The sequence below is a fragment of the Vigna angularis genome, chromosome 1, assembly GCF_016808095.1.
Source record: "Vigna angularis cultivar LongXiaoDou No.4 chromosome 1, ASM1680809v1, whole genome shotgun sequence".
In the NCBI taxonomy this organism is placed as follows: Eukaryota; Viridiplantae; Streptophyta; class Magnoliopsida; order Fabales; family Fabaceae; genus Vigna; species Vigna angularis.
The window spans coordinates 9,676,019-9,688,264 of NC_068970.1; the positions used below are offsets into that span (position 1 = coordinate 9,676,019).

General features: G+C 34.7%; 1 protein-coding gene across 2 annotated transcripts; it reads right to left on the bottom strand.

The window, feature by feature from the left end:
* Window positions 1-673: 673 nt before the first annotated feature.
* LOC108322365 (transcriptional corepressor LEUNIG) lies at window positions 674-11,752 on the bottom strand. 2 transcript variants are annotated; one of them, XM_052873571.1, is made up of 18 exons: window positions 11,623-11,748; window positions 10,970-11,067; window positions 10,763-10,872; window positions 10,011-10,301; window positions 9,834-9,925; window positions 9,640-9,721; window positions 9,470-9,545; window positions 8,017-8,066; window positions 7,352-7,648; window positions 7,072-7,236; window positions 6,793-6,990; window positions 3,409-3,508; window positions 3,192-3,301; window positions 2,888-3,037; window positions 2,347-2,499; window positions 1,922-2,038; window positions 1,222-1,425; window positions 674-1,105 (listed from the first exon to the last, which is right to left on the bottom strand). In XM_052873571.1, the coding sequence occupies exons 1-18, from the start codon at window positions 11,652-11,654 to the stop codon at window positions 950-952; spliced, it is 2,481 nt and encodes an 826-aa protein (XP_052729531.1). In that variant the 5' UTR covers window positions 11,655-11,748; the 3' UTR covers window positions 674-949. The 2 variants fall into 2 exon arrangements, 1 of the variants encoding a protein (XP_052729531.1); XR_008247224.1 differs by lacking the exon at window positions 674-1,105 and having other exon boundaries at window positions 1,288-1,425; window positions 1,922-2,049; window positions 11,623-11,752.
* Between the last annotated feature and the right edge of the window lie 494 nt (window positions 11,753-12,246).

The window sequence follows — 12,246 nt, forward strand, 5'->3', positions numbered from 1 at the left end:
TGTACTTTAACTAGTTTTAGCAACAATTTTGATATTTATTAGATATTTAATGTTTTTTTTCATGTGGGACTAAATATTTTTACATGATTATATTTTATTGGTTCTAATAATTTTTTTTTCACTAGCTTACTATTTGAAATATCTTCTTCATACATCCACGTCTTATTTATAATATATATAATACGTGGAAAATATTCTTTTACGAGGTTAGAATTAGACATTTCATACCTTCCATGGTCTTTTTTCCAGATTCTTTCTTTAAAATCTTTCCACTATTCACGAGAATTATCAGTGTAGACATCCCTTTGTCCAATTTGTGATAACCATCACATTACACCCTTCCCAAGTATCGCAGATACGATCATTCGTGATATCACTATTTGTAAACTTTATCTTGCTTTTGGATAATAGAACATCTGTTCCATGAATTCTCACCCGGATGCAGACAAATAGGGGTTTGGAGAGTTCTGTGAAGGATCCATGCAATGATGATAGAAACAAGATAGGAAAAGAGAAAAGTAAAAAGAAACCAAAAATCAAGAAATGCAAAACAAAATTAACTAGCTCTAATACCATATTAGAAGAAATGAAAAATAGAAAAGAAAGCAATGGTCCTTTCTCAAGCACACTCTTAAAGACGTAATAAAAATATGAACACGACCAAGAATGCAGGGGCAAAAAAAAAACTATTTCCAAAACCTTCAAAACATTTATCAGTGTTACCACTTTCATTGTATACCCTTTTCTATTTTTAAAATCAAAGTTTAAGGAAACGTTGCAGAGAAGTTGTATGACCTATATAGCAACAAGGGACGGCCAAAATCCAAAACATCCTTTTCACTGTGAAAGAGGACGACCTATATAAGAAGGCACAAAAAAGGAAAGAAAAAACCCTTCAGCATGGTGGGTGAAGCCTGACGGAACATCTATCTATTTACATAACAAAAGGCTAAAAAGCTGGTCCCTTCCAGATCTTCAAATGTTTGTCATGACTAGTTGAAGCCAGCAAGCCAGTAGCATTTGATACTGCCAAGGAAGATACAAGCTTTTCGTGTGCATGAATGGTCAATGTCTTGTTCTCACCGAAGTCCCACACATCAATAGTCTGCAATTACCATGATTCCACATAGAAACAAAAGTTACAAGTAAAAAAGAAAGGATGATAATTAACATGTTTTTATTCTGATACTATGATTGCTTACAATACAGAAGACAACTTACCTTGTTGCAGCCAATGATCAACCAAGGATAGATGGGATGGAAAACACAGGTGTTGAATTTGTTCCCCGATGCAGCCAACTCATGAATGCTTTCCCCTTTGCTGCCAATTCCGACATTCCATACTCTAACCATATCATCACTCAGAGAAGCCACATATTTTCCAGAAAAATCCCAGCACACAGAACGCACAACATCATTATGGCCCTAAAATGAAGCACCAGAACAAGATTCAAACATGTCTCCCACCAAGTGAGAAAGTCAATTTCAACCATTAGATCTGAACACAAGTAAAATTAATGGACGACATTTTTTTATTTTTTTATTGTTTTCTTTTTTCATTTTTATTTGTATTTCCGTAATTACTCATCCTTCTTCTTTCTTTTCCTTCCAGTATCACTACACCGTCAACATGCAGTAGAAATCACGCAAGGCAAGGCAGAAAAGTATGAAAGATATAAATGGTCTCGAAGTAAAAAAATTAATGTAGTGATTTTATTCTATTCCGTTTGAGTCCACCCTTTTTCGTGGAACCAAACCATTCTTTTAAGTCTAAATGCAGTTCAGTTTTATTCACAAAAATATATACCAAACAGATAAGAATACAAGTCATGTTCTGTTTCATTCAAACAGGCCAATCTTGAGCAGTATACTAGAAATTACAATGTAAGACATACAAGTAAATACAAAATTCACAGCCAACCTGTAATTTAAGTCTGCAACCCAGGGTTTCTACATCAAAAATGGATACGAAATCATCAACGGCAGCTGCAAGAAGCCTTCCCAAACAAGGTTGAAATCTCATTTGAGTTGCACCACCCTGATAAAAAACTGGACGATAAAGTTATTGAGTAAACTACACTAATACCCCCCAAATTTTTTCATCGTTAAGAGGGTGCATTTGTGATGCTAAAAAGGGGTGCATGTGTAATATAAAGGGGGAGAACAATGTAATGTTTTCAAAACAATGGGAAGATCTATATAGAATTTTTAAAAAATTAAGATGTCAGTGTAGTTTGAGAAAACTTCAATAGTGTTAGTGTAATTTAATCAAAGTTATTCTCAATCAAATTACAAGAATACAATGGGAATTGAAACGCGCTTCACAATTCATGTTAGATTTCGTACCTTGAAAACCCCAGTACAACTACCATTTTTAATGCTCCAGTATCTTATCTCACTATTGTCACATGAGCAAATAAGGTCATCTTTGCTAGGGTGAAAATCTAGAGACGTCACAGTCGAAGCATGTCCAGTGAACGTTCGAAGAGAATAACTTGGCTGCAAAAAATAATCAAAATTCCATCACATATCTGAGAAAAGAAAAAGGATCACCTAATTAAATAGCACCTAAACTCATAAGAAAAATCTTTGATGCACCCTTTACACTAAAAAAATGGTAAAACGTAAGAACTAATTTTTTAAGCTAGTCAACTTTCAACTAATACTGGCGAAGTAAAATTCCCCCATCTATATGTTAACAAGTGAACTTTAAACTTATCTCAAACTCACAAAACGGCTTGTAAAGTAAAGTTTACACCTATTTATATCCTGTACATTGGTCTTATCTTTAATCGGTGTGAGACTTCCAATAATGAAAAATGAAAGAGAAAAGAAAACACACAACAAACATGAATTTTATTTTATTTGGTTGAAGAGATTGTCTTACATTATCAATATCCCAAACCCTAACAGTTTTGTCTGCTGAGGATGTAGCAACACGAAGCATGCTTGGGCTAAATCGAACATCAGTTATCCATTCGCTGTGCTCTTCAAGAGTAGATTTCTGGTTAAACAATTCGGTGCACCACAGAGAAACCTGAACCAGACAAAGCAGAAAAATGATTTCATCAATGTTATTACCTGGCTGGTTCAAATAAAAACAAAAGCTTCTCCCTACAACCACTAAATGCAACAATTCTATTGAAATGGAGATCATTTCATAGTTAAAGTCAGATCAATCTAGCACTTACCTTGTTATCATGGCCACCAGTAGCAAGAAGTTTTCCATCTGAGGAGAAGTGACAACACTCAACTTTATGTGAACCTGCCATTATACGCTTGATCTCCTTGAAAATTAATCCTAGTGCACAATCAATCATTTGAATTTGAATTCTTAGGCTTATCTATACAGTCATATAAGAAAATTCAAACCACAAAGCGCTTGTTCATCTATCAGATTTACCATACCTTTACCAACTTTTTCTCTGATGTCATTGTCATCAGGAGATAAGAATGGCTCAGTATTGTCACCCAAACATCCATCACCCACAAGATGATCCATATCATCCTGCAAAAGGATGATTCATCAGGGGATAAGAATGTCTCAATATTGCCATTTAGACTGTGTCTAGATATTTCCATGCCTACAGCCCTACGATACAACTGGTACTGAGAATTAACAGAATTTATACAAAGATAACACGTTAAGAGAGCAAAAATGTGATTTTGTATTGATTACCAACAATTTGAGAGTCTCAGCACTCTCCCAAAATGAGTTTCCAAAAAACCCCTTACTACACAGTAAACCACATTGCTATTTATACACTATGACTGCCTAACTAACTGACTTGTAGGTCGGTTGGATTTGCTTGTCTGATCCAACACATTTGCTGGTTGACCCTGGAGCTATCACCAGCCAAGGTTATGGGTAGAGGTTGAACAAGCTGTGGTGAGCTGAAGGCTTCCTCAAGGAGAAAGATATGAAATATTGGGTAAATCCTGCAATCGTTCAGTAAATTCAGCATATAGCCTAACTAACCAACTCAATCCAAAATTTGAAAAGGACCATAAAATCGAGGAGAAAGCTTTTGGTGAGGTTTTTCAGCCAGCATGCTTGCTGGAATGACTGTCCTTTCAACCAAAACAATGCCTTGAAAGGTGTCATTGCACTGGATGCAGTGTTGAACCAAAACCTTACTAACTTGACATCTGGTCAAGCCTTTGGTTTAGTTCCTGAAGTACACTGTAAATAGGTTTCTAAGCAACAATTAACCACTTCAGCCTGGCCATTTGTTTGTAGATGGTATACAAAACTACACTTCCACAGTGTTCCTGCTCTCTCTTGAAGAGTTGTCTCCAAAATTGGCTCATAAATCCCGATCTTATACAATAGTTAGAGGAAATCTGTGTAAATGAACTCCTCATTTAATATAAATGGCAGCAACTTCAGCTGCAATAAAAGGGTGGCTGAGGGAAATAAAATGAGTGTATTTAGTAAGCCTATCCACCACTACCAAAATAGAGCCCTTTCCCTTAGCTCTAGGCAGGCCCCCAATGAAATCCATTGAAATATCTTACCATAGTTGTGGAGGTACTGGCAAAGGTTGTAATAAACCAGCAGGAGACAGCTTTATGCTCTTTACCTTGGCAGACTCACAACTGCTACCGTATTTTTTTATTTATTTTCTCATTAGTTCCCATTACACAACTGAGGATATCCTCTTGAAGATTCTGAAGAAACCAGAATGCCCACCACATGGAAAAATATGAAATTGGGCTAGCAGAGAGGGGATGTGGACAAATAGCTTGGACAGAACTAATTTCCCCTGAACAAATAACCGTCCTCCTTTTAACACAAAAATCCACATGTGAATCCAGGTTTGCAATTATATCTTGCATAACATCTCTGAAATTTTCAGCTAGTTGAACCTCCTTATCCCACTCTTCCCAATCATTTTCCTGAAGAGTGCATTTACGGCCACGTTATATTTTCAGCTTCTACACTTAATGTTAAAATCATACCCCATTAATTTAGTGGCCCATCTGAGCTAGTCATCTGCCAACAGCCTATGATCCTGCAAAATGCGTTATTTAGTCAGTCTAGTCCCACCATTTCACATCATTTTGGTTACTACTATGTTATTTTATTTTACCACAATGCTTTATTTATGGCTCCAACTAATGATTTTGGTACATATAGCACAACTTCTGCACGCACATCTTCCCTGAGGCCAATTCAAGAACACGTCTTACAAATAATCTTTCTCAAGTATTCGTATCACCCCGCATACCTTTCAAAATGATCAAAAAATTAGCCCAACAGCACTGCAAAAGGGGAATTTGCGAAACTGGTTGAAACCTGTCCACAGTGGCAGTCTTGAAAACCACCCAAATTGATCTTGGATTGCAAGATTCCCACCAAAGGAACCAACTAAGTGCTCCTCCTTAAAAGAAACCAGTACTGCTTCCATCTTACTGTTCTCTAAGGCTCCTCTAATTGGGAAGTACCCCCCCACTAAATGAAGGTATATCTGACTGTTTCCAGCAATTGTGTAATGCCGGGCAAACCCACTCTGCTTATGACTCCATTCTATCACCTCTAGTTGTTCTTCAAGCCTCATAACCCTCCCCGCACTTGATTATCTATCTTCTGCGCCATGTTTTTTATCTAGGGCTCTTTGTCAGAATCTTCACTCCGACTCAGATTCCAACATTTTCTCTATAATTTCCATTCTTCCTTCCATTTTCTTCTTAGCCATGAAGTCCTCTATTTTCCTCACTTGCGTTAATTCTTGATACTCAGCTCTGAGATCAAAGCTCTGATACCATTTGATACAACCAGTACCAAGAATTAAAAGAATTTGCACCACAATACACAAAGGTAGAGATAAAGACTGAAAAAGGTGAACACTGAATTTGTATTGATTACTGAGAATTTAAGACTCTCGGCTCTCCCCCAAAATGAGTTTCCAAAAATACCCTTACTACAGTATGGGTATTTATACACTATGGCTGCCCACCTAACTGACTGTGGGTCAGTTGGGTCTGTTTTGCTCTTATTTCTTTAGTAATAGGCCTTATGTTCCTAACCCCTTACATGTCTATCTTATTTCTTTAGTAACGGAATGCCAATCTCAAAGATGACCAATACCCAGTGGTACTGATTTATTTACACTTTAACTTCCTATGTTCTATTTATTGAGGGGTAAGACACATGGAAACATTCAAAAATAAATATTTTTGGTCCAGTGTAATACAGTAAATAAAAAGAATTTTTCATGTGACACAGAGAAACAGTAGTTTAGTTATCAACAAAACAAGGTGCAATAATAGTATCAAGGTTAGCAAATTCGAGAGTTTACATAAACTCAGACTCGTAAACTTTTCGTAAACTCGTAAAAGTTTACTTCAGATAAAAAAATTATATAAATAATATCTTAATTCAAATAAGTCTACAAAATTATATAACTTTAAATAAATAAAATTTATAATTATATTGTTCATAAAAATAAATATTATAAAACATATACTTAGATTATTGTCATTAATTTTGATGCATTTCATTAAATATATAACTTTTAAGCTCGCAGAATCGCTCTAAACTCACGATTCTACACAATCTTACCGATTTCACTTTTGATTTTACCGAGTTTACGCAGAAAACGAGTTTACTTCCGAGTTAACTCAGAAATCATGTTTGGAAACGTTAACTCGGACAAGTTTACGAGTTAACTCGAGAGTTTGATAACCATGATTAGGATACCACAAACAAGTTTTGAAAGATGTTTATCTCAAATCAGGCAAAGGATATATTCAGTTATCCTAAAAAAATAAGAATGAAGAGTCTCTGACCAATTGATTTTGTGATGACTTAGAGGAAGGAGCATTCTGTTGCAGAGTTGACACTGTTATCATCTCTGCAGGTGTTTGCGTAGATGGTGTTGAAGGTGAACTGGCTGGTGGTCCAGTGGTGTTTGTAGTTCCAGAGCTATTACCAGGACCTAAAGACAATGCTGCCTTTCGCTTTCGCACTAGTTTACATTTTGGAGCCTTAAATACAAACAAGCTCATTAAAATACATAGATATGCATTGAAGCTCATAAATGCTGTACAAATGCGGTAGATTTAAACCTGATCGTTTCCTTGTAAGGAATTGGACACATTTCCCTCCATAGTCATGCTTCCAGGACAAGGACCAATTTTTTCTTGCTGCGGCTGGAGATTCTCAGACGGTTGGCCAGGAAGAGGATGTTGAGAATATTGCTGAAGCTGCTGGCTACTATTTTGAATTTGTTGCTGTAAAAGACAATTTAATATATAACAAATTATCGCAAGTAATTTGGTAAAGCCCAAGGCAACAATTTATTGAATATTGAATACATACAATGTGGATTACGTGTCCAGATGATACCTTAAAGAACACATCTGAGTCTGGATGGGGCAACATTGGGGAACCAACTTGTGCAGGTGATCCATTACTGGGAACCAAATCATCTACGGAATTTGACTGGCCATCTTTCATGAGACTCATATTTCGATCATTAAAAAGCATACTAAGTCTTCTACTCTCATCACTGAGAGAAGCTGAAATCAAATTTTGTTGTGCCTGAAGCATAAGTTGTTGCCGTAGAGAAAATTGGTTGAAAGATTGTGGAGAGTGCATCAAACTATTATGCTGGAGAATGCCAGAACGAAGCTCATCTAGCCCCTAAAATAATTACAACTAAATCATATATAGGATTGATATATGTTGATATACAGTAGAAAGAACATTGAAGCACCTAAATTACCAAAAATATCAATGTCACTAGAGATCTTGGCAATTTTATTTTACAAGGACATCTCATGTTATAAGTTAAAACTTCAATAGAGGCCAATAGTAAAGTTATACCAAAACCAGCTAAAAAAGATTACCCTAACAGGACATACTATTTCCTATTTATATTCAGATTTATGGTTTGAAATTTTAAAGTGACAAATCAATGATCCCAGAAAGATGGATTCAGCAAACCAAACATACAGCCAGAATCATAATTATAATTTTGTTAGGGAGAATTAGGTCAATGTGACTCTTACTGCTAGAGGCCATCCTTTCAGAGTCAAATTGCTACCACCTGGATTAGATCCTGAAATGACAATGATTATCATGAAAAATCAAATGCAAATCATAAATCAACCAATTATATTTACAATATAATACAAAACCAAGAGATATCATTATTGAGGGGCCTAAAAGCAACTATGAGCCCTAGTAGGAAATGTTAAATGTTTCAAGATATCAAAGCTGGCATATTTGTGTTGAGGTATCCACTCCAATAGCTTGAAGAACATAGAAATGTCTGCAAGACACTCAAGTGATTTGATGTTAATTAAAGAGAAAAGGAAGGCATTTTCATTGTAAGGAGGAACATAAAAGCCATGCACCACATCTTATTCTTACATAATTATATTTATAACTTAGAAAATAACATCATGTCATTGGATAAGTAAAGTTCCATGACGTCCATTTACTGTTACAATTTGTAAGGTTCAAGAACCATATGTGTGAAGATAAATGAATTTTGACTCTGGACTCTATAACTTTTATTATTCATCATAATTTCTACTCTAGTAACAACCATTTATAAAAGAATTAACAATCAAAACACCACATCACTGAAAATATTAGGTTGCCAGGGGAATGTCTACCAGTGAATGATTTTGTATCTCTGGCATGTTGTAACAGACTTTTAGAATGTGTTATGTGTTTTTTTAATTTTAACCATGCCACCAATAGCCAAAGGGTATAATTATCAAATTACATTAGTGATAACAAGGAGGCAAATTTGCAGATATTGTTGGTTGGCAAAAGAAAACTAGAGGCAGTTTCAGTAAATCACAGATCTGAAGCTATTACGCTAATGATTCAATTGCCTCAGCCATTCAAAAGCTTTGAATCATGAACAAATTTCTGACATCTGACAAAACTTTCAACAACTACCAGAAACAAATAAAAGTATTCAAAAGTGAAGTACTTTATTTCATTCTATTATTCTATTACAGCGATTCATCCATACCCAATAAGAATAAAATATTTTGCATTTCTTTAGCATCCAAACACAATTCATATCTTCATGAAAGAAACATTACAAGTAAACTCTTAGCGGGCATAGATATTATGTACAATGATCTTTAGTTAACAGGAAGACATTTAAATATTCCTTATTGAACTTAATTACAAAGTCAATTCTCTATTGAACTTACCAAGAATATATTTAAAAACAAACAAGTGAATGAGATATGAGTGAATTTTAGTTGTAATTTGTTAGTTCATTATAGCTTTCTTCTTCTGTTTTGTGTTTCTCAGTTACAGATGTCACTGTCAGGATTATTTGTTAGATGAGCTTCTGCAGTCCACAAATAATCGCTGTAAACAGAAGCTTGAGATCACTTGTAAACACTCGGATATTGAATAGACAGTTTTATTTTCTATTCATTCTTTTTTTATTTTCGAATAGTGAATGTAAATTTGAAGAAAACAAATCCGTACCATGACAACCAATAAAGGATCCTTCTGAAATATCAGCTTGAGACCACTCCAATGCATTCATCTCACTCTTTACGTCCTGTTTAAGGACCCAAGACAAGTAAATACAAAAATATTATAAAGTTGGAACGAGTTTGTACACAAATCAATACAGTAAAGATGTTCATAATTACTTGCGTAGACCCTGGAAGCTTCTGGTTCAGATATTGAAGGTTCCCCGGTAAAATGCCAGGTGGAGAATTGAGCAATGTTTGCCTGCAAACAGAAATTTGACAAGTAGCAAATTCAGCCCAAATTGAGATAATTAACCAATAATAGATGACACGAAGAATGAATTTTCCCATCAAAGAAAATAATTGGTAGGTACCCTGAAGCCATTTCACCAGATGTCCCAGCCGCTTTCAACAATACTGAATGGTTTGGGTTTAAAAGCTTACCAACGTCATCAGCTACCTTTTGCTGCATGAGAAACAGCACAAACAATGTCATTCTAATCACATGAAAACAGTAGCCATTGTTATAATCCCAGACAGACTATATATACCTTAATGTTTGCATCTTCTAAAACATCTCTCTGACATGGAAGCTTTAACCTGTCATTGTATAATTTTGTTGCCATAGCATTAGGAGCTGTCTGGTTCTGCCTCATTAAAGGATCATTGCTAATAGGACAGCTAGCACTGCCACTAATAAATTGATTTCCACCCCGACGTTGCTGCAGCTCCTGAGCACGTCTTTGCAACAAGAGTTTCATTTGTGCTAGTTGATTCTGGTTTATATTCTGAAACTCTTGTTCTAGTTGATTCTGCATTACTCGAGCTTTAATTTGTTGATTCTGTCATTTTCAAATTTAGACATTTATTATTTATCTACAATGCATATCAAACATATTGAAAGATGCGCTAACCAGAGATATTGAAACAAACATCTAGTTCTGATCCTGACAGTTCCACGATAACTTAAGATGAAAGATGTCAGTATTAAGAATCTTAACCATCTTAATACCACAGAAAAAGGTATTGCAATCAAAATAATAGCTAATAACAAGTGATAAATACCAAATCATGGCTGTTACACATTACACTTGCATGCACATGCTCCATCAGAATTATAAAAAAAAAATATAAGCATGTCCACAAAAATAAAGAATATCAACCACAGACACGTACTTAACCTTGATTTCTATTCCAATACTAGAAGCAGGAAGATAAATAAAATAGTATATACTAAGTAGGATAACAAAGAATTAATCACAGGGAAGAGAACAAAGTAATTAAGTATATGAAATATACACACCTTACTGCAAGATGTTGCTGCTTCTGTGTGCTTCTGATTTGTCCTGGCAATATATGTGTCCCAGAAGACAGACCACCACTCAAAGAGAAAACCACAAGGTGCTTCTATAACTGGGGAATGTGGCCAAAAGTTAAGGTCAAATTCAGCTTAGAACATTTGCAAATACCGTATTTCAGTCTCCTAAGAATGTTCAAATTATTATCTTACCAACAGGATCCGTAGAAACATTTGCTTCGGCCTTGAATACTCTTGCAGTAGCATGCAATTGTCTCTTCTTAAGATAATCGTGGATATATAAATCTAACCTGTTTCTCAGCCCCCCAAAAATGATAGACACAGCTAATTAGAAATGTAGAGCAAACTATAATAAAATAATAAGTGATGGTAAAATATACAGGTATATCACACCATGCAAAGATCAGTTGATAATCACAAGACAGATTGTCATCAATCTCAACATACTTAGGACTAAAAGAAACAGGTTAAAGACTACAAGAAAGGACGTGTAAGATTGCATATGAACTACTCCAAACAGAAAACAACCAAAAGAAAAATAATGCTTGTGGTGAAATGCGGAATCAAATCAAAGGGGCGACTCGAGACAGTAATAAAAGGCAGATAATGCAAAAGGCTTGCAACCCAAGAAGTTGTGAACAATAACAGAAGGGACTGTAAGAAAACCCAAGAACTCAAACCAACATGATCAGTGGAAAACCTAAACCCTAAAACATAAACAAAAAGGAAAAAAAAAACACAGAAGTCACCAACAAAGAAGCTGGATGCATCAAAGAGGAAGAAGAAAAAACAGTGAAATGGGTCAAAAAAAAACTAAGAAAAAAAGTCCTGAGAGATTTTGATACATTTTATCAGCTTCCCAGTTGAAATGAGACATGGTTTGATCTTCAAAGAGTGGAAAGTTTTGATCTTGGGGATATCCAGCGAAAAAGGCTTGCAGTGTATGGCTATGGTGACTGCCTCAGTAAATATATTTCCCGCTGCACAGTATGCCAGACAGAGAGTGACAAAAAATTCTTAGAATTTTCAGAAAAGACTAATGTTAAAATAAAGAATTAATTAAGTTTTTATTCTCTTTTAAGATCCTGATTTTATCTCTCAATGTAAAAATTCTTTTAATTTTTCATATTGAAAAAATAATAACTTATATCTCATTTTATTTTAAAAAAATGAAAAATAGTATTAAAACATTACTTTGATCTTTCACATTAATTTTCTTCAAATTTAAACTGGGAATATAATTATAATTAAGAATACAATTCAGTAATATAATAAAGAACTATTTTTTAATTTTCAAAAATTAAATAAAAATTAGCAAATTGTTTTCTTTGAATAAACTGAGGAAACTGTTTATTATAAAATTCACTGTAAATTGTATAATGTGGTGAAATGATCAATAAGTTAATATATTAAAACTAAACTCTTGTTACTAAAACTTTTTTACTACTTAAAAGGTGGTGTTAAGACAC

Bases quoted from the DNA above. Each gene is read 5' to 3' on its own strand.
- LOC108322365 (XM_052873571.1), bottom strand. From the start codon at position 11,654: ATGTCTCATTTCAACTGGGAAGCTGATAAAAT. The intron at 8,067-9,469 runs GTACGGATTTGT...TTGTCATTTCAG, and splicing joins ATCCTTTATTGGTTGTCATG to GATCTAATCCAGGTGGTAGC. The intron at 6,991-7,071 runs GTTTAAATCTAC...TTTGTATTTAAG, and splicing joins CCTTACAAGGAAACGATCAG to GCTCCAAAATGTAAACTAGT.